The sequence below is a fragment of the Palaemon carinicauda genome, chromosome 17 (assembly GCF_036898095.1).
Source record: "Palaemon carinicauda isolate YSFRI2023 chromosome 17, ASM3689809v2, whole genome shotgun sequence".
In the NCBI taxonomy this organism is placed as follows: domain Eukaryota; kingdom Metazoa; phylum Arthropoda; class Malacostraca; order Decapoda; family Palaemonidae; genus Palaemon; species Palaemon carinicauda.
In genome coordinates, this window is record NC_090741.1 from 106,201,319 (window position 1) to 106,221,309 (window position 19,991).

Consider the following 19,991-nt stretch of genomic DNA (forward strand, 5'->3'; position numbering starts at 1 on the left):
ATTAAGTTCGCTGACTCGCTTAGCCGAGGCTAGAGCAAGCAGGAACACCGTCTTCCAAGTCAGGTGGCGATCAGAAGCCTGGCGTAATGGTTCAAAAGGAGGTCTCTTAAGAGACCTGAGGACTCGAACCACGTTCCATGGAGGAGGTCTCACTTCCGACTGGGGGCAGGTAAGTTCATAACTTTGTATGAGTAGAGAAAGTTCCAGCGAAGAAGAAATGTCCATTCCTTTGAGCCTGAAGGCATGACTTAAGGCTGAGCGATAGCCTTTCACTGCCGAGACTGAAAGGCGCACTTCTTCCCGCAAATACACGGGAAACTCCGCTATTGCTGGAATAGTGGCATCGAGTAGAGAGATACCCCTTCCACGACACCAACCACAGAAGACTCTCCACTTTGCCTGGTAGACCCCTGCGGATGACTTTCACAGGTGTCAAGACATCCTTTCCACAACTTGTTGCGAAAAGCCTCTCTCTGTGAGGAGATGCTGGATAGTCTCCAGGCGTGAAGTCGTAGCGATGCTACGGCTTTGTGGAAGATGTTGGCATGTGGTTGTCTGAGTAACTCGTGTCGAGGAGGAAGTTCTCTCGGGAGTTCCGTCAGGAGCTGCAGAAGGTCCGGGAACCACTCTGCGTGATGCTATAGCGGAGCTATTAAGGTCATTGAAAGGTTGACCGATATTCTGGTCTTGTTGAGTACCCTTCTCATCAGACAGAACGGGGAAAAGGCGTAGACGTCGATGTTGTCCCACCGTTGTTGAAAGGCATCTTACCAGAGTGCCTTGGGGTCCGGGACTAGGGAGCAGTACAGCGGGAGCTTGAAATTCAAGGCTGTCGCGAACAGATCCACAGTCGGGGTAACCCACAAAGTTAGGACTTTGTTGGCTACTAGACGATCCAAAGACCACTCGGTACTCACTATCTGAGATGCCCTGCTCAGACTGTCGGCGAGCACATTCCTCTTGCCTGGAATGAAGCGAGCTGATAGTGGAATCGAGTGGACTTCGGTCCATCTCAGTATCTCTACTGCAAGATGGGATAGCTGCTGTGAAAAGGTACCTCCCTGCTTGTTGAAGTAAGCCACTACCATGGTGTTGTCGCTCATCACCACCACGGAGTGACCTGCCAGGTACTGTTGGAACTGCTGAAGTGCCAGATACACAGCCTTCATTTCTAGCAGGTTTATGTGGAGGCACTTTTCTAATTCTGACCATAGGCCTGAGGTCCTGCGGTTCAGAACGTGCCCCCCACCACCTTTTTTTTTGAGGCATCCGAAAACAGCATTAAATCGGGGGGGGGGGGGGTCTCCTGTCAACCACCACTGAAGATCCGTCCGTTCCGCAGGACCCATTGGGACCAAGATGTCTGGGGAATCGTGTCCTTGATTCCACCGGGACTTGAGTCGCCATTGCAGGGATCTCATCCTGAGGCGACCATTTGGAACTAGACGGGCCAGAGAAGAAAGGTGACTGAGGAGACGTAACCACGATTGGGCTGGGAGTTCTTCTCGTCTGACGAAAGGAACTGCGACCCTCCTTAGCTTTGCTATCCTGTCGTCTGATGGGAAGGCTTTGTGGAGATTAGTGTCCAAGATCATGCCTAGATATACCAGTCGTTGAGTTGGAAGGAGAGAAGACTTCTCGAGATTTACCATGATCCCTAGATCTTGGCAAAGTCCCAGAAGCTTGTCTCGGTGTCGAAGAAGGGTTGACTCCGAGTCTGCCAGGATCAGCCAGTCGTCCAGATAGCGGAGGAGACGGATGCCAATCCTGTGTGCCCACGAAGAAATCAGTGTGAACACCCTGGTGAATACCTGAGGTGCTGTGGAGAGACCGAAACACAGCACCTTGAACTGGTAAATCTTGTTGTCTAGGCTGAATCTTAAGTACTTCGTTGAAGACGGATGGACTGGGATCTGGAAGTACGCGTCCTTCAGGTCCAGTGTACACATGAAGTCTTGTGGTCTCACCGCAAGTCTGACCGTGTCCGCCGTCTCCATGCTGAATGGGGTTTGTTTGACAAACCTGTTCAGGGCAGAGGTCGATGACTGGTCTCCAGCCTCCAGACGCCTTCTTTACAAGAAAGTGTCGACTGAAGAAACCTGGGGAATCGTCGACGACCTCCTGGAGAGCGCCCTTCTTTAACATGGTCTGGACTTCTGCCCGTAGGGCTTGGCCCCTTGCCGATCCCATGGCAAAGGAGCTCAACGACACTGGATCCGCTGTCAGGGGAGGTAGAGATGTTATGAACGGGACGCGATATCCCTGATCGATTACGGAAATCATCCAGGAATCGGCCCCGAGCTGCTGCCACCTGTCTGCGCAACTTTGAAGGCATCCCCCCACTGGTGGACATGCAGGGGGACTGCCAATCCTAGCGTTTGCGGCCTCGGCCGCTCCCTCTAGGATTCTTTCCTCCCCTGGAGGACTTTTTGCCTTTCCTGTCTTTGACAGGAAAGGGCTTCGACACCGTTGCCTTCGCTGCCACAGCTGGTTTCGTTGTCTTGGACGGGCGAGGTTGTTGAGGTGCCGGAGGTTTATAGGGCTTAGATGTAAGAGCCCTATGAAGGAGGGAGTCCTGGTTGGACTTCCTCCACCTCTCGGCTGCCTGTTCCAAGTCTTTAGGCTCGAACAGGTTCTTCCCTAGAAGGGAAGAATGTCTGAGCCTGCTGACCTCGACGGCTGGAACCTTCGCGTGGAACATCTCTGCCACCGCATCACGACATTTCAGGATTGAGTTGGCCTACAAGTTCGAGACTTGGTGGGCCAGAAACTCAATGGTGCGGGTGCCCGAGAGAAGGAAGGACTCCAGGGCCTTCCTGGTGCTCTCCTTAGACAAATCTTCGGATCACAACAGGATGCCAAGAGATCCCAGCTAGATGTCAAGCCACGAAGTAGCCAGCATGGCACACTTCGCGACCTTCTCCTGGCTTATGATCTCAGTCGCCGAGAAAGTCACTTGCCGGCTGGAGTCTCTCTAAAGAGGGACTCCCTTGTTAAGCTCTTCCACAGAGTGGTGCAGGGGAAGAGCTAAACAAGCCTCCTCCAAGATCTCGAAGTACCTCCTCTGTTGGACGCGAGGAGGCGGGAGGAGTTTCCAGCCGTGGAACGGCTGGAGGAGGTGAGCTCGGAGAGCTGGCCCTCGACCTTATCCCTGGCACTCGTCACCCCTTGGGACCAGGGCAAAGCTGCACTGGCCTTAGCGGGTTTCTGAGTGCCAAAGACTCGGTCCAGGACCGTGTCCTTGCCCTCGCGAGGAGGAATCTCAGGATCGGGAATCCTGTTGAGATGCCTCATCAGGGTCAGGACTTGCCAGAAGGCATGCTCTGACTCTTGTGGCTCCCCTCCTGGGGAACTGACAGCGAAGTCTCACGTCCCCAAAGGCTCTTCTTGGGGGGACACGTGGACGTTCTCCGCGGGTCTAGTAGGTTCTGGACGGATCCTCGAGGATGACTTGGGGACAGTTTTGGAATCCTTGGGTTCCCTCCTGGGAGGAATACAGGACTCCAACAACATCATCTGACGGCTCTTCTCTGCTCCCACCTGGGACGATTCTTCAGCGCGAGGAGGGGTTTCTCCCATTGGTGCGATGGGAGAACGCCTCACCTCGTCAGACTCCCGAGGACGGAAAATGCCCGTCCACGGGAGAGAGAGAAAACGTCTGGGGGGGAGAGGGAGCCTTCCTCAAAGATGTACGAGGAACCAGCTTGACCCTCGGAGAAGTAACCACGGTTTCTACTCCTCTCTTTCTCTTCAGTGGGGTTGGAGCCGCCATAGTTTTGAGACCCATTTCAGCGAAGGCAGGTTTGACAGCCTGCACGACAGCTCTGATGAGAGATCCAAACTATGGTTGCATACTGACAGCAGTGCTGTCAAGAGACTCCCTCTGAAGGGAAGGGGATCGGGCAATCCTTTGGAGTAGACACAACTGCTGGACATGCTTGGAAGGAAAGGGAAGAAGAGGAAAGTTGGTTCCTGGACCCATCTGCCGATTTCCCTCCCTCCTGCGAGCGCGCTGGTCTGCGCTTGTGCGGGGCGGGGGGGGGGGGGGGGGGGGCCTGAGGATGACCTGGGTGCTCTCGTTCCCGTAGGCTCACGCGGTAGCTCGCGTTGTGCCTCCCGATCGCGCTCGGGCGCGTGAGCGCGGGGATGATGGCGAGGGCACGCGGGCAAGCGTTGGCGTGCAGGAGAGCGATGGCGCGCAGGCGAACGATGGCGCGTAGGGCGTGTAGGTGAGTGACTGCGAACAGGTGAGGGTGCGCACAGGCGCGTAGGAGATCTCCGAGATGGCGAGAGGGAGGGTGGCGAGCGGTGGCGCCCAGGCGAAAGAGCGCCCGGGCGCTCAGGAGATCGATGGCACGCAGATGCGCGATCTGAAGAAGCAGGAAGCGCAGGAGGAGGTGCAGGCGATTGCACGCGCGGTGGAGAATCTTCGCGAGCAGGATCTCGGCGAGCGCCCACGCGCAGGGGTGATACCCCTAGCGCATGGGCGTGCAGGAGGGCGCACGGCAGGGTCTGGAGTCTACACGCGATGGCTGACGAGCTGGCGAGGTCCTATGGTGCGTAGGCGAACGCTGAAGAGAAGGAGAAACTCGGTTCTTCCTTCCTGCGCCCAGATCCGGAGATCGTGGGCGCGCAGGCAAATGCTGGCGCGCAGGTGAAGAGCGCTGGCGAGCGGGGCGCGCATCAGGATGAGGACGCGCTGTTGTACGCTGGCGAACAGGAGAGCGCTGGCGTGCAGGTGAGCGCTGGCGAGCAGGAGAGCGCTGGAGAGCAGGAGAGCGATGGTGAGTAGTCTCAGCTGCAGAAGGTCTCTGGGGGGTTGTCTTCGAGTATGAAGTTCTGAGTAGAGAGGGCTTCACCGTAGGTGAGCGCTTGCGCGCAGGGGATACCTGGCGCTTAAGGGACTTGCTCGCATTGTGAGAAAGCTCCTTTTGCCCCGAAGGGACCGGTGCCCGTTGGAAAACGGGATGCGTGGGCGCCCAAAGCGCGTCAGCAGCCAGGAACAGAGACGGCAGGCGAAAGAGAACGATCGGCAGAGAGGTCCAAGGATGCAACTGCAACGGTCGGTGCACAGCGAGGAGGATCCTCTGCGGGGGACTGCGACGGAGAAGAGCCGAAGAGGCGCCTCCTAACTCCCTTGTGAGGAGAAGGAAGGTCTCTACGGCGAAGAGGAGGACGAGCCTTCCGACGGATACGTCCTCTGGGGGCGGCAGGCAGACCATCATCAGTCCTCCGAAGAGGAGTCTCTGTCAGTGAACTCCCCCGAGGGGGAGAATCACCTGCAGGAGAGACCGTCGGACTTAGCTCCTCCCTCGAAGGATGTTCGGAGGGAGGAACTAAGCCTTCAGCTGCATCGGGAACCAAGACAGGGGTTTGACCTAACTCGTCGGAGGCCACTGCCACAACAACGTTGACGATAGACAGAGGGTTAACCTCTGCTACCACCGGCGACTGTTTAACAGCAGCCCCCAACTGGATTAAGTCAAACAGGGCTTCCCTGGAGGGCGAGCCCTCAAGCCCCAAGGAAGCCCAAAGCTGCAACAAATCATCATTAGCAACAGTGTTAAATGATAAATCCTCCCCCGAGAGAGGAGGAGGAGCTGCCTCGCTATGGGAGGCAACTCCCTCTCCCAAACCCCGAGGTCGGTCAACAAAAGAACGGCCTACGCTACCACTCGACGGTCTCTCGGAAGAGGCTGCTCGAGCGGGAGCTTCGGAGGAGGTTCGGGCTACGGAAGAAGAGTCCTTGGAATTTTCTTTCTTCAAGGAAACCCTTGAAGGAGAAAGATCCCTTTTAGACTTCTTCTTCCGGCGCCGGGAAAACCTCTCCCACTGGGAAGTAGACCACTCCCTACACTCACAGCATACTTTGTCTCTATCACACCGTTGGCCCCTGCAGAATGGACATAAGGTGTGAGGGTCCGTTTCGACCGCCGACATATATGTACCACAAGGGCGGTCAGGTAATACGGGGCACTTCCGCATAATGGTAGAGGCCAACTTCCAAACACACACTGCAAAGAAAAAGCAAAAAATTAAGGCTGTCAATAAGCGAGGGTGGGAACAAACACGTCTGTTCATCACCCGAGCCAAAAGCAAAGTGAGCTACTCACCGGTGTGAGTAGCTAACTAGCGAGGGGGTAGTAAACCCTCGTTAAAAATCTAATGGCTCGTCGTTTCAGCTACGCCGAAAGTAATACCCCTAATTAAATAGCGTGGTTTGTATTTCGGTTACGGAACAAAATTCTTCTCTCAAGAGGTTAACTGCTGCACTGTAATTGTTCAGTGGCTACTTTCCTCTTGGTAAGGGTAGAAGATACTCTTTAACTATGGTAGGCAGCTCTTCTAGGAGAAGGACACTCCAAAATTAAACCATTGTTCTCTCCTCTTGGGTAGTGCCATTCCCTCTGTACCATGGTCTTCCACTGTCTTGGTGAAGGGTACACTCAGACACACTATTCTATCTTGTCTCTTTTCCTCTTGTTATTTTGAAGTTTTTATCCGTTTGTTCTTTTCAATTTTTTATAGTTTACATATGAAAGATTTATTTAAATGTTATAGTTCTTCAACTTTTTGTAATTTTTCCTTATTTCCTTTCCTCACTGGGCTATTTTCCCTGTTGGAGCGCTTGGGCTTATAAGATCCTGCTTTTCCACCTAGGATTGTAGCTTAGCAAGTAATAATAATAATAATGATTCAGGCTGAGCGATAGCCTTGCACCACTGACACTGAAAAGAGCTTGTCCTCCCCGAGATATAACAAGACTCCGCTATTAATGGAATAGTGGCACTGAGAGGTGGGATACCCCACCCACGACACCAACTATACAAGATAGACTACTTCCTTTGGTAGATGCGGTAGATGACTCTTGGGGTATCTAACCATACTCTTTTGCAACTAATTGCGAAATCCCTGTGCTGTGCGAAGTTGTTGGAAAAACTTCCAAGAATGAAGACGTGGCAAAGGTACTGTTCTGTGGGATATCTGCAAGTGTGTGTGAGCAGATGAAGAATATCCAGGAACCATTCTGCATGTTTCTGCATCGGGGCTAAAGTCATCAAAAGGTCTTACAATGCCCGCACTTTGTTCAGCTCTTCCTTACAAGGCAGAGAGGGGGAAGGACGTAAAGACTTCTAGACTGACCCCTTTGTGTTGGAAGGCATCTTATCAGAACACTGTGGATCTGGTACTGGGGAGCAGTATCCCTGAATGTTCTGGTAGAGAGGCATTGCAAAAACATCTAATGTCGGCGAATTTTACAAAGTCAAGCCTTTGCTGGTTACCTGTTGATTCCAAGACCATTTGGGGCTAATTATCTGACTCTTCCTGCTCAGTTTGTCTGGCAACAAGTTCTGCTCGAAATACAGCGAGCCGAGAGAGCTATCAAGTTGTCTTCCGTCCATCTGATTATCGCTACAGCCAGATGGCCGCAGGGTTGTGAAAAGTACCTACAGTACTTGCTTGTATATGTAAGCCATCACTATGAGGTTGAGAGTCCTGTAAAGGGCTGTTGGAAGAGTTTGAATCTAAATGGTTGCTCTCATTCCAGGAAGTCTAAGTGGTAGTGTTGCTCGGCTTTGGACCAAAGTCTGGAGTAGGGTGGTATCTGATACCCACCACTGCTGGTCTCCCTACTGCTTTGACCCTATAGGGACCAGTAGATCTGAAGTGTGTCTGTGCTGAGACCAGAATGTCATCAGCTGCCACTAGAGAGTTTGAGTGTGGAGACGACCATTGGGTACCTAGGCCTCCAACGAGGGGTGGTGCAATAGCAGCTTCTGCCAACGATTTGTCGGCAGTTCGCCTCTTCTTCGATACAGTTCTGCCATTCGTTTCATCCTCTTCAATCTTGTCAAAGACGGGAAAACTTTGCCTGGATAGAGTCTATGTTCTTCCCCAGATTTGCATTGGTTTCAAAGAAGACTTCTCGAGAATACCATGACCCTCAGATCTTAGCAACCTTCAAGGAGTCTGTTTCGATGAGGGGGAAGAGCTTCCCTCGATTCTTCTAGCATCAGCCAGTCAGTAGTCTAAGCGAAGGAGCAGGCAGTTCGATTCTTGTGCAACCAAGTTGACACTAGGGAAAATCCTCGGGCAAGAACTTGCAGTGCCGGGGACAGGACAAAGTATAGCACCTTAAAATGGTATATTTGTGTTGGGTGAGAACCTTGGGTAATTCCGTGAAGATCCAGTGTTAGGTCGAAGACTTTTGGTCTGAATGCCTGTCTGACCATCAGGGCTACCTCTATCTTGAACGAGATTTGTTGAACAAACTCGTTCGGAGCGAAGAGATCTATGACCGGTATCCAGCCATCAGATCGCTTATCTACGCGGAAAGGGTGACTGGAGGAGGCTAGAAACCTGTGTCATACCTACTCGTGCATTCTTCTCCAGTATAGTCCAGACTACGATTCAAGGGCCAGTTTCTTCACGTATCCCCTCGCATAGGAACTTGTGTTCACAGGATGAGAAGTTAGAGGAGGGGGAGAGTGCAAAAATTAGATGTAATATAATACCCTGAGTGCAGAGTCCGACCAAGGTTCAGACCCATGGGGCATCCACCTCTGCCATAGGCTCTATAAGCATCATCCCACTACTGGACCATTCGGGGGGATGCCCTGTTGGCAGGTACATGCGCGTTGTCCTCTTCAGATTCCCTCTAGTTGGAGAGGCCACTGCTGTCGAGGTGCCCTAGGGTAGGGACGAGACGCCACAGCCCATGGAGGGGGAGTCTTGGCTCATGAATTTTAAGAAGATTGCAACACATTGCCTCAAAACCCAGGTGACCTACTGGCTGAGAACGTTGTGGGTCATCAACGCGACAGTCCGAGTTTCAGAAAGCTGGAGGGACATCGACTCCTTGATCTCATGATCCCGAACAGGATGCTTACTGTCCCCAACCAGTAGTCCAACCATGAAGCTGCTTGCAGAGAGGACTTGGCAACACACTCCATGTTCGCAGTGTCAGCAACCGAAAATCCCACTGACAGGGATGACAACTCAGCTGGTAGGTTCTGCGTAAAAAAACAGAATTGCCCGATCCAGAGGGAGAGGGATGAGGCATTGTTCACTATGTCATAACCCCCCTGCCTGACAATCCTAAACTCCCTTGACCAATGTAAGATTACCTTAGCCTTGGTTGGTCTAGGAATGTTAAAAAAAAGAGAGGTCTAGGACTGTGTCCTTCCCTCAGTTCGGGCAGGATCTGGTTCTCCCTGCATCCAATAGATTGTCTTCCTTATGCACGAAAGGCTCTGAAGGCAGACGTGACCAGCATCCTTCAGTTGGAGCGGAGAATTTTAATGCTGCCGGATGGGGGCCATTTGTCCTCTGAATGGTCACATGCATCGTCAATAGACTTTTCCTCATCTGAGCTCATATCTCTAGGAGCCCAGGGAGGGTCTAGGTCATTGACAGGATACGATAAGTTGAGAATTAGGAGGCACGGCACTATGTTCTGGATGTATCGCATCCTCAGGAGGAGGAGTATCTACTCATTGACATCTTTGTTTCCGAGGTATGATCGAAATAATGTCCAAAACTCAGGCCAGGTGTTGGCCGGGGGCAGAAAGCTTAAAACATAGATATTGTTCCTATCTTGACATTCTACGAAATTCAGCTGGTCCTGACACTGCTTGTTAAGTGCTTGCACAGGTTCTTGGAAAAAAGTTAACCTTTGGCAAAAAAAAAAAAAAACCTTTTTGATGTTCCTCGTTTCCTTAGAATAGGAGATAACTCGCCAGGATGGTCTATAAAGGCACTTGCAACAGCCCACGATGTTCATGCGTGTTTTGATGGCAAGGGAAATAAAAATAGCGAGCAGAAGCTGATCAGGCGGGGGTGAGTGAACTCGATCAGCAATTCGTAGAAAGGGTGCACGCTGATGAGACAATTGCTCAAATGTGGAGTTTGCACATCAGCACTTACTCATGGTGAAAAGACGAAGTTATAATAAGATGTACTGTATTGCACAGAGAGATTTGCACAGTCCTAACTGTACTTGCGTGCTATACAACAACAAGTCCTGAACGGGAGAGTGAGGTATTAAGCACTAAGGCTGGCGAGCACACAGAACACCCCCTACAGTTGCGTTAGGCGTGTAGGTATGAGTGTGCGCCAAAATCCTTCAACTGTATGTTGGAGTATGGGGGATGTATAGCGCATAGGTGTGGGTGCATGCTGAACTCCCACAACTGTTGTTGGGCGAGACAGTTACGTTGAGTGCGAGAGGGGTAGTGTGTGATGGGTTTGGCGCGTCATTGTATGTGAGGGTCAAATCCCTCGCTCACTCGCTTTCTTGCCAATCTACTTAATTTGGTGAGTTCCTCTGTCAACACTATTTTTGCCCTAACCACACTGGGTGAGAGGGTAAGCATGCTAGCGTGTTAGAATCATTATTCTCTTGTCAAAGAAAAGAAATTACTCCCTCGAAGGAGTTTGAAATCATGAGGCGCAAGTCCCAAAGGGACTGGCCCCAAAAAGCTCCATGAGCTTTGTAGTGCCTCAAATTTTATTGTGCCTTAAGAGGCACAAGGTAGCCCATAACCACGAAGACTTATAGCCTAGGGGTGGTTTCTTACTCGTAAGATATTGAAACCATGAGGCACAGATTCCGAAGGGCCTGACCTCACAAAGCTCCATGAGCATTGTAGTGCTTCAAAAGGCATAATGTATGCCATCCCTCTGAAGATATATTGGTTTCTTCTTAGTAAGAGTTTAAAACCATCAAGCACAGACCCCAAAGGACCTGCCTTCAAAAAGTCTCAAGAGCTTGGTAATGTCCAGTAGGCAATAACCCTGAAGTTATAGCCTATAAGACTCGTCAATGGGAGAGGCGGCTAACGCAACAGGTTGGCCAGCATCACCATCAGCAGCAATGATCCCAAAGGAATGTTGCTCATGAGAATTGTTGTACGATGGGAGAGGCGGAGACCGCTTCAACATCAGTGGCAATAACCCCGAAGGGCTATAGCCTAACAAGACCTGTCGATAGGAGAAACAACGAACACAAGCGTTGGCAGGCATCATCATCTGTGGCAAAGACCCTGAAGGGTTCTTATTCATGACTCGTACTCTTGGGGCATGATAGGAGAGGTGGAGATCACTTCACCATCAGCGACAATAACCCCAAAGGGTTATGGCCTACAAGTCTCGTTGATGAGAGGCGGTGACCAGGCATCACCATCTGAGCCAAGACCTTGAAGGGAATTGGCTCATGAGACTCGATTTACACCCTAAGAGTACAGCGGTGAAGAGCAGACACTGCAAGCAGTCACCAAACTACTATAGTACTTTGACAAGCTCCGAAGAGCTCTGTGGGGAAAGGAAGAATCCAATCCCGTTGGAGGAAACCTCCGGAGAGAAAATCAACAGGTGGAGACCATCTCTCCTGCAGGCGGGTAAAGGCAATTAACCTTTGTTGCAGCTGTCTGCAATTCTCCTTGTGAGCGGAGATTGTGGACCACCAGGCAGAGCTCTATGCTCCCCGTCAACGAGCAGAGCTCAAGTTGAAGGTCGACAGAGAAGCTTAACTTAGCCAAAGCTAGTTTCGGGTTTCTCCCCTGAAAGAATTCCCTCTGACTGCTTCTGCTTGCATTCCTAGGCCAAAGCAATAGGAACAAAGATGAGCAGATGTAAAGTGTGTTACAGTAAACTGTAACACTTACGGAACCCATTCTGTATGGAAAAAAAAGGGAGTTTAAAATTTTAGGTCAGTTGGTCGTTAATAGGTTAAAAATCGAGTAAAAAGGAGATCAGACATCATCTGTTCTCCTCCCAGCCAACATGGAAAAATAATATTTTCATTATAAAATAGATTTTTTTTAACATACTTACCCGGTGGATATATATATAGCTTACGTCTCTGACGTCACAGCAGAAAATTCAAAACTCGCGGCAATCGCAGATTGGGTAGCTAGGTGTACTACTAGCGCCACCACTCGCCAGGTAACTGGAACCATTCCAGGAGTCCTCAGATCTTCCATGCCCATAGGTCTCTAGAGGGGAGGAAGGTAGGGAGTTTAATTATATATATCCACCAGGGAAACATGTTCAAAAATTTATTTTATAATGAAAATATCATTTTTAAACATCTGACTTAGCCGGTGGATATATATATAGCTGATTGACACCCTTGGTGGAGGGTTAGAGACCAGCTAAAACGTTATTGGAATATTACTCAAGAGTTTTATAAAAACAAACTTAAGGGTTCGTACCTGATAAGGAAGCTGACTTTTATGATTCTCTGCCTCATTAGTCCGCTGTCCTTATGAGATCCAGCGATCCACTCAGGGGGCTGAAAGACCTCTAGGACCTGTCAAAACGGTGTAAATACCTCACTAAGACAGGACCTCAACCAATACTCTTATTCTGGGCTCTCTCAAGAAACAAATTTGACCACCTGCTAAAATCAATGATTGCAGAAGACTGTCGACCAGTCTCCACAAACAACCAAAAATACAATAGTTTCAAGAGAAGAAAAAAGGTATTAGGATTAGGGGAATGTAGTGGTAGAGCCTTCACCCACTACTGCACTCGCTGCTACGAATGGTCCCAAAGTGTAGCAGTCCTCGTAAAGTCTGGACACGTTTTAAATAATGTAAAGCGAACACAGATTTACTCCTCCAAAAGTTTGTGTCCATAATGCTCTGTAAGGATCGATTTTGCTTGAAAGCCACAGAAGTTGCCACAGCTCTGACTTCGTGTCTTCACTTTCAGCAGTTTAAGGTCTGCCTCACCACAGTGAGTGTGAGCCTCTCTAATGAAGAGCCTGATAAAATATGATAAGGCGTTCTTTGACATCGGTAAGGAGGGCTTCTTGACTGAACACCATAGAGCTTCAGACTTGCCTCGTAATTTTTTAGTTTTGTCTAAATAAAATTTAAGTGCTCTTACAGGGCACAGGACCTTCTCCATCTCTTCACCAACCACATCTGAAAGGTTTGGAATCTCGAAAGACTTCGGCCATGGATGAGAAGGACGCTCATTCTTGGCCAGGAAACCAAGCTGTAAGGAGCATATAGCCTTACTATTACTGAAGCCAATATTTTTGCAAAAAGCATGAACCTCACTGACTCTTTTAGCTGTTGCCAGACTTACTAAGAAAAGCGTCTTTAAGGTGAGATCTTTAAAAGAGGCTAAGTTTAAGGGCTCAAACTTATCATTCATAAGAAACTTCAGGACAACATCCAGATTCCCAGCTGGTGATTCTAGTTGATGCTCCTTAGACGTCTCAAAGGATTTGAGGTGGTCTTGAAGGTCTTTGTTGTTAGAGAGGTCTAAGTTCCTGTGTCTGAAAACGGCCGCTAGCATGCTCCTATAACCTTTAATGGTAGAGGAAAACTTGCGATTCCTCCTAAGGTGTAATAGGAAGTCAGCGATTTGGGTCAGAGAGGTACTGGATGAGGAAACTGAGTTGACTTTGCACCAATCTCGAAAAACCTCCCATTTGGACTGGTAGACCTTGATGGTAGAGGGCCTCCTTGCTCTAGCAATAGCTCCAGCTGCCTCCTTCGAAAAGCCTCTAGCTCTTGTGAGTTTATCGATAGTCTGAAGGCAGTTAGACGTAGAGCTTGGAGGTTTTGATGGAACCTTTTCAAGTGCGGTTGTCTGAGAAGATCTATCCTCATTGGTAGGTTTCTTGGTATGTCCACCATCCATTGAAGTACCTCGGTGAACCATTCTCTTGATGGCCAGAGGGGAGCAACTAGAGTCAATCTGGTTCCCTCGTGAGAGACAAACTTTTGTATGACTTTGTACAGGACTTTGAAGGGGGGGAACGTATACAAATTCAGGTGAGACCAGTTCAGAAGGAAAGCGTCAATGTGGACTGCTTCTAGATCTGGTACTGGAGAGCAGTACGTTTGAAGCCTCTTCGTTCTCGAGGTTGCAAATAGGTCTATGGACGGACGACCCCAAATCCGCCAAAGTTTCTTGCAAACCTCCTGATGCAGTGTCCATTCTGTGGGAATGACTTGGTTTCTTCTGCCGAGGCTGTTCTGTTCCTCTCTCCTTGGATGAACCTTGTGAGTAAGGTGACGTTCCTTTCCTTCGCCCAAACTAGAAGCTCCCTTGCAGTCTCGTAAAGGGACTTCGAGTGGGTCCCGCCCTGTTTGGAAATGTAGGCCAACGCTGTGGTGTTGTCTGCGTTTACTTGCACTACTTTGTTCAGAATCAACCTTTTGAAACCTTGAAGGGCCAATAGGACTGCTAATAGCTCCTTCTGGTTGATGTGGAGGCTCTCTTGGTCTTTTGTCCACAGACCCGAGCATTCCAGTTTGCCCAGTGTTGCTCCCCACCCTGAGTCCGAAGCGTCGGAATACAACACAAGGTCTGGGCTCCTTTGCTCTAGCGAGAGGCCCTCCTGAGGTTTGGTTGTGTCGTTCCACCACTGTAGGCAACTCTTGACAGACTCTGGAAGTGGAATACTTTCTGTCTCTAAGCCCTTCTCCTTGTACCAATAGTGGTTGAGGTGAAATTAAAGATTTAGTCTTCCTAGGGAAACGAACTGCTCCAGTGAGGAGAGTGTTCCCAGCAGACTCATCCACTGTCTCACAGAACAATTTCTTTTCTCTAGAAAAAGACAAATCTTTAGGAGGGCTTGTTCTATCCTTGTGAGTGATGGAAAAGCCCGAAAAACTAGTCTCTGAACCTTCATCCCCAAATAAAGAATCTTCTGGGATGGGATCAGTTGGGACTTCTCCGTGTTGACAAGAAGACCCAGTTCCTTTGCTAATGTCAATGTCATTCTGAGATCCTCCAGACAGCGATTGAAGGAAGACGCCCTGAATAACCAATCGTCGAGATACAGGGAGGCTCTGATACCTGTCGAATGCAGGAAGCTTGCCACATTTAGCATGAGCTTTGTAAAAATAAGAGGAGCGGTGCTGAGGCCGAAACACAAGCCCCGAAACTGGAATACTTCCTTCCCGTAAACGAACCTCAGGTAACGTTTGAAGCTCGGATGTATAGGGATATGAAAATAGGCGTCCTGGAGGTCTAAAGAAACCATCCAGTCACCTTTCCTTACTGCTGCTAACACAGTTTTGGAAGTCTCCATTGAGAACTTTGTTTTCTGAATGAAAGCGTTGAGAGCGCTTACATCTAAGACTGGTCTCCATCCCCCAGAGTTCTTTGGAACCAGGAAGAGGCGGTTCTAAAACCCTGGAGACTGCAAGTCCTGTACCTTCTCTACAGCCCCTTTTTCCAACAAGATGGACACTTGTAGAAGCAATGCCTGTCTCTTTGAGTCCTCTCGGTATCTGGGAGAAAGATCTATTGGATCTTGAGCTAAAGGGGGTTTCTTTACGAAAGGAATCTTGTATCCCTCCTTCAGCAAAAGAACGGACCACTGGTCCGCTCCCCTTCTCTGCCAGAAGTTCTTCAGTCTGGCCCCTACTGCTGTCTGAAGTCGAAAGCAGTCAGACTCTGCTTCGACCTGATCTTGATCCCCTCCTTTTTCCTCTTCTCCCATCAGGTCTGGAGTTACCCCTACTGACGGATCTACCTCGAAAGGGAGGAATAAATCTAGACAAATGAGTATCCACCTTTGGTTTGTTGCTAGAAAATGAAGTTGGAAGTACTTTCCGAGCTGTCTTGGAGACCAAGTCATGGGTGTCTTTCTGGGCTAAAGAAGCAACAACCTCTTTCACAAGATCTAGTGGGAACAGAGAATGAGAGAGCGGTACAAACAGTAATTCAGACCTCTGACAAGGGGTGACCCCCATGGCAAGGAAAGAACATATCCGAGCCCTTTTCTTGAGAACTCCAGCCGTAAAAAGAGCTGCTAATTCGTTAGAGCCGTCCCTCACAGCTTTGTCCATGCAAGACATATTCTGAATAACACTATCATTGTTCTTAAAAGAAGAGACTTTCTTACCCAAGGTTCCCAGAGTCCAATCGAGAAAGTTGAAAACCTCGAAGGCTCTGAAGACAGCCTTGAGAAGATGATCAAGTTCCGAAGTCGTCCAGAAAATTTTAGTACGTCTCATGGCTAATCGACGAGAAGAGTCTACTAGGCTTGAGAAGTCCCCCTGGGCAGAGGCAGGTACTCCCAAGCCGAGAACTTCTGTCTCGTACCACACACTTGACCTGGAAGCTAGTCTAGCTGGGGGAAGGAAAAGGCCAACTTGCCTAGATTTCTCTTGGACTGCATCCAGTCTCCCAACAATCTTAAAGCTCTTTTAGATGATCTTGAAAGCACCATCTTTGTAAAAATAGGAGCTTGAGTTACTGTCCCCAAGGTGAACTCTGAAGGGGGGGGAGCGTGGAGTAACAGGAACAAAGTGACTAGGAAATTCCTACGTGAAAACTTTCATTATTTTCTTAAGGTCCAAAGAATGCTGTGCAGTCTTAGGCTCTTCTTCCTCTGATAAGTCTTCCAAAGGTTCAACTGCGGAAAGTGGATCATCTACATCTTCTTCCGACAAGACTTCATCTGGAATAAAGACGTCTTTGCGCGCCTGTGCGCGAACTAGAGGTCGGGCGCCGTGTGCGCCAACTTGACATCCAGCATCGACTTGTCGTTTGGTGTCATGATCAACTTGAAGTTCAACGTCACGTCTAACTTGATATGATTGACGCTTGACGTCACGTATGACTGCATGATGAACGTCATCATCTATTAACACGTCAGCTTGACGTTCAGCTTCACGCCTGGAAGCTTGACGTTTAAGTTCAAGCTTAACAGAGTTATGACGCTCAGATTGCGAAGCTTCATGACGCTCGGGAACTCGTCGCTATGACTGCATAATTGAAGACAGCTTAAGCTGCATGTCCTGTAAAAGGCTCAACTTGAGGTAAAGTTCGGCCCGAAACGTCAGCGATCAATTCGCCTTCTTCCCTGCTCACGTCACGCCTGGAACGTCCACACGACACAACATATCCAGGAACTTGCATAGCAATCGCTGGAAGTTTGTCCGAACCAGACTTTCTAAGAGGACGTTTGGCAGGAGAACCTTCTTCAGAAGAAGGCAATCGCTCTGGACTGCTCCAATGACTACAGCCAGGTCTTTGAGGCAATAAATAACTCGGATCTATTGAGATCATTTTCCTCTTGAGAGGTCTGGAAACTTGACGCCAGTCGCGATTATATTTTTTACTGACTAAAGCGTCATCTGAAAATGAGGTAAACTTAACCTCACCTTTCCCATGGTGAGGGCGAGCGTTTCGTGAAATGTCAACAGAAACGCTCGAGGGGACGTCTGCTCGTGCAGTTTCGCCTCTCGTTCCCTTTCGCCGATCGACATTCCTTCTCCCAGGGGCTGGGGAGCTTGAAAGAGGTCTTAGGCTAGGTGAACGACAGGTACGAGCAGATGCACCCTCCACAGCACTGAACACATTCCCCGCACTTTTGGCACTTTTAAGCATATTCACATCGGACATAAGCTGGTTCCTGTCCGTAGCAAGCGATTCAACCCTAACACCAAGGGCTTGAATTGTACTCATCATATCCTTAAGTGAAGGCTCATCGGTAACAGTAGGAGGTTCATGAACTACCACTACAGGGGAAGGAATAGGTTCAGGGACATGGGGAGAAGAAAATTCTCTAGATCGAGAAGAACTACTTCTGACTCTATCTCTCTCTAACTTACGAGTGTACCGATCGAAATCCAGCCACTCGCTCTCAGATAACAACACATTCATCACATCGATCCCCTAATTGACAAATCTTACCTCTACATTTAGTACAAATAGAGTGGGGTTTGATAGAGGCCTTAGGAAGGCGGGTTTTACAGCCTTTCACACACTTTCTATGAACTGGGGAAGGGTCAGCCATTTTGGAAAATTCCAGAGAGAGATCAATCAAGCTAAGGTCAAAATAATTCAAATCAAAAGAGGTTCAAGAAAATCCGTAAATCCAATCAAACGAAAGCCAATTAACAAAAAAAAAGTACTGCAAAAATCGAAGGTTATAACGAGCGAATGTTCCAATGATGTCGCCAGCAATGGCGGCAGAAAAGATCTGAGGACTCCTGGAATGGTTCCAGTTACCTGGCGAGTGGTGGCGCTAGTAGTACACCTAGTTACCCAATCTGCGATTGCCGCGAGTTTCGAATTTTCTGACATGAGGTCAGAGACGTAAGCTATATATATATCCACCGGCTAAGTCAGATGTTTAAAAGTGGCTTGTGTTGGGTAGTGTGTGTGTGAGCAGGGTGATGGGTCTACCTTCCGCCATCCACTCACCACCTGAGGGGAATAACACCTCACTAAAAGTCTTGTGGCTAGTTTCAGCAGTCACCGAAATGTATCTCCATAGTAGATCTGAAATTTTGTATTTATTGCCGGAACAATTCATTGGTAATGACTATGCATTAAAAAGGTGGTACCCCATTATTACTAAATTAATATGGCTACAGGCAAAGAGTAGAGAATAAGTACAGTAGAAAGTACTTGAGGAACTTTAATGCAGTTTTTATCACTGAATATGAATAAGAATTTCAATGGCATATCTTACTACTGTACCTAGATTCATTATACGTACTTGTGCATCCACATATTATTGACAGATCTTGGGTTATTGCATATTTACAGTACCTCAAAAAGAATAAATATATAATCCATTAAACTTTACACTACTCATTGTGAAGGACACATAACTCACCCAGTATCTCCAAGGCCATGAAGAAATATCACCTGTAACAAAATAAAGAAAAAACATCAATCAATCTAAACTTGTTTGAAATATGAAACTCATAAAACCTAATGACTACTGCACTATTGAGACAATGGAACTTGCACAGCACTGCAAACATATTCATGAATTCAAAAACAATTTGGCCTTCAAGCAAGTCATTCTAGTACAGATTCAATAATCCTTAAAGAGGATAGACTGCCTGGCATGGCTGCCACCACATTTGATAATTCAGGAACCCTTAAAGTGTTGCTTACAGTACCTTTAATGGTGCACTATCATCCCAAATTACAGTAAGAGCAATAATATCTTACAATACTGAAGACTCAATAGTAGCTTATAAATGTCTTTGTTTTCTTTCTCACTGGTATAATTAAATGAAAATCAGAATATTTTATCTAAGTTCATTACAAAGATGGCAAATTTTACGTATTACAAAATAATTGTAATACATTATTGTACTATAATGATACCTTTACATAAATGATGGTCGATTAAAAATAATAAAACATTTGGTGATTCCCTAATTATCAAGCTCATCTATTACTTCATCAATGTTAGACTATCTTCATATGACATGCATAGATGTGTTTACAAACTTTTTACTTGAACCTATGGCATTTGCTGAATAAAATAGTTATTAAAGTGATTGGCTAATGTAGAATCACAAGAAGGTATACAGGTAATACTAAATGGAAAATGTTATACTCTATCAATGTAGCATAAATAAATTCCAATTAATAATTTCTTGCTCAAAATATAACTACAAATGACAAATTTAAGAGTAATATGACAAGTTCTGAAATAATTTGTATTTTTCCTAACAATATTAGGTAGTAGGTTGGCCTGGGCACCAGCCACCCGTTGAGATACTACCGCTAGAGAATTATGGGGTCTTTGCCTACACATACACCGAATAGTCTGGCCTATTCTTTACATATTCTCCTCTGTCCTCATACACCTGACAACACTGAGATTACCAAACAATTCTTCTCTGAAGGGGTTAACTACTGAACTGTAATAATTCAGTGGCCACATTTCTCTTGGTAACGGTAGGAGAGACTTCAGCTATGGTAAGCAGCTCTTATAGGAGTACACTCCAAAATCAAACCATTGTTCTCTAGTCTTGGGTAGTGCCATATCCTCTGTACCATGGCCTTCCACTGTCTTGGGTTAGAGTTCTCTTGCTTGAGGGTACACTTGGGCACACTATTCTACGGAAAAATACAAATTATCTCTGAATTTGTCATTTTTTCCGTAACTGGAACACATACATACGCTATTTACGATCATACAGAGATATACCAATTTTTGAGAGGAGAACAGAGATGACTTCTCTAGGTTTATCACAATCCAC

The 19,991-nt window shown here is 47.9% G+C and overlaps 1 protein-coding gene across 1 annotated transcript in view; it reads right to left on the reverse strand.

Annotated features, from left to right (window-relative positions):
- Positions 1-19,991, reverse strand: part of Apt1 (Acyl-protein thioesterase 1) — a 128,231-nt gene that overhangs the window by 101,058 nt on the left and 7,182 nt on the right. The window contains exon 2 of the mRNA XM_068391270.1: positions 18,605-18,636. Coding sequence (XP_068247371.1) covers positions 18,605-18,636 — 32 coding nt within the window. The remainder of the gene's footprint in view (positions 1-18,604; positions 18,637-19,991) is intronic.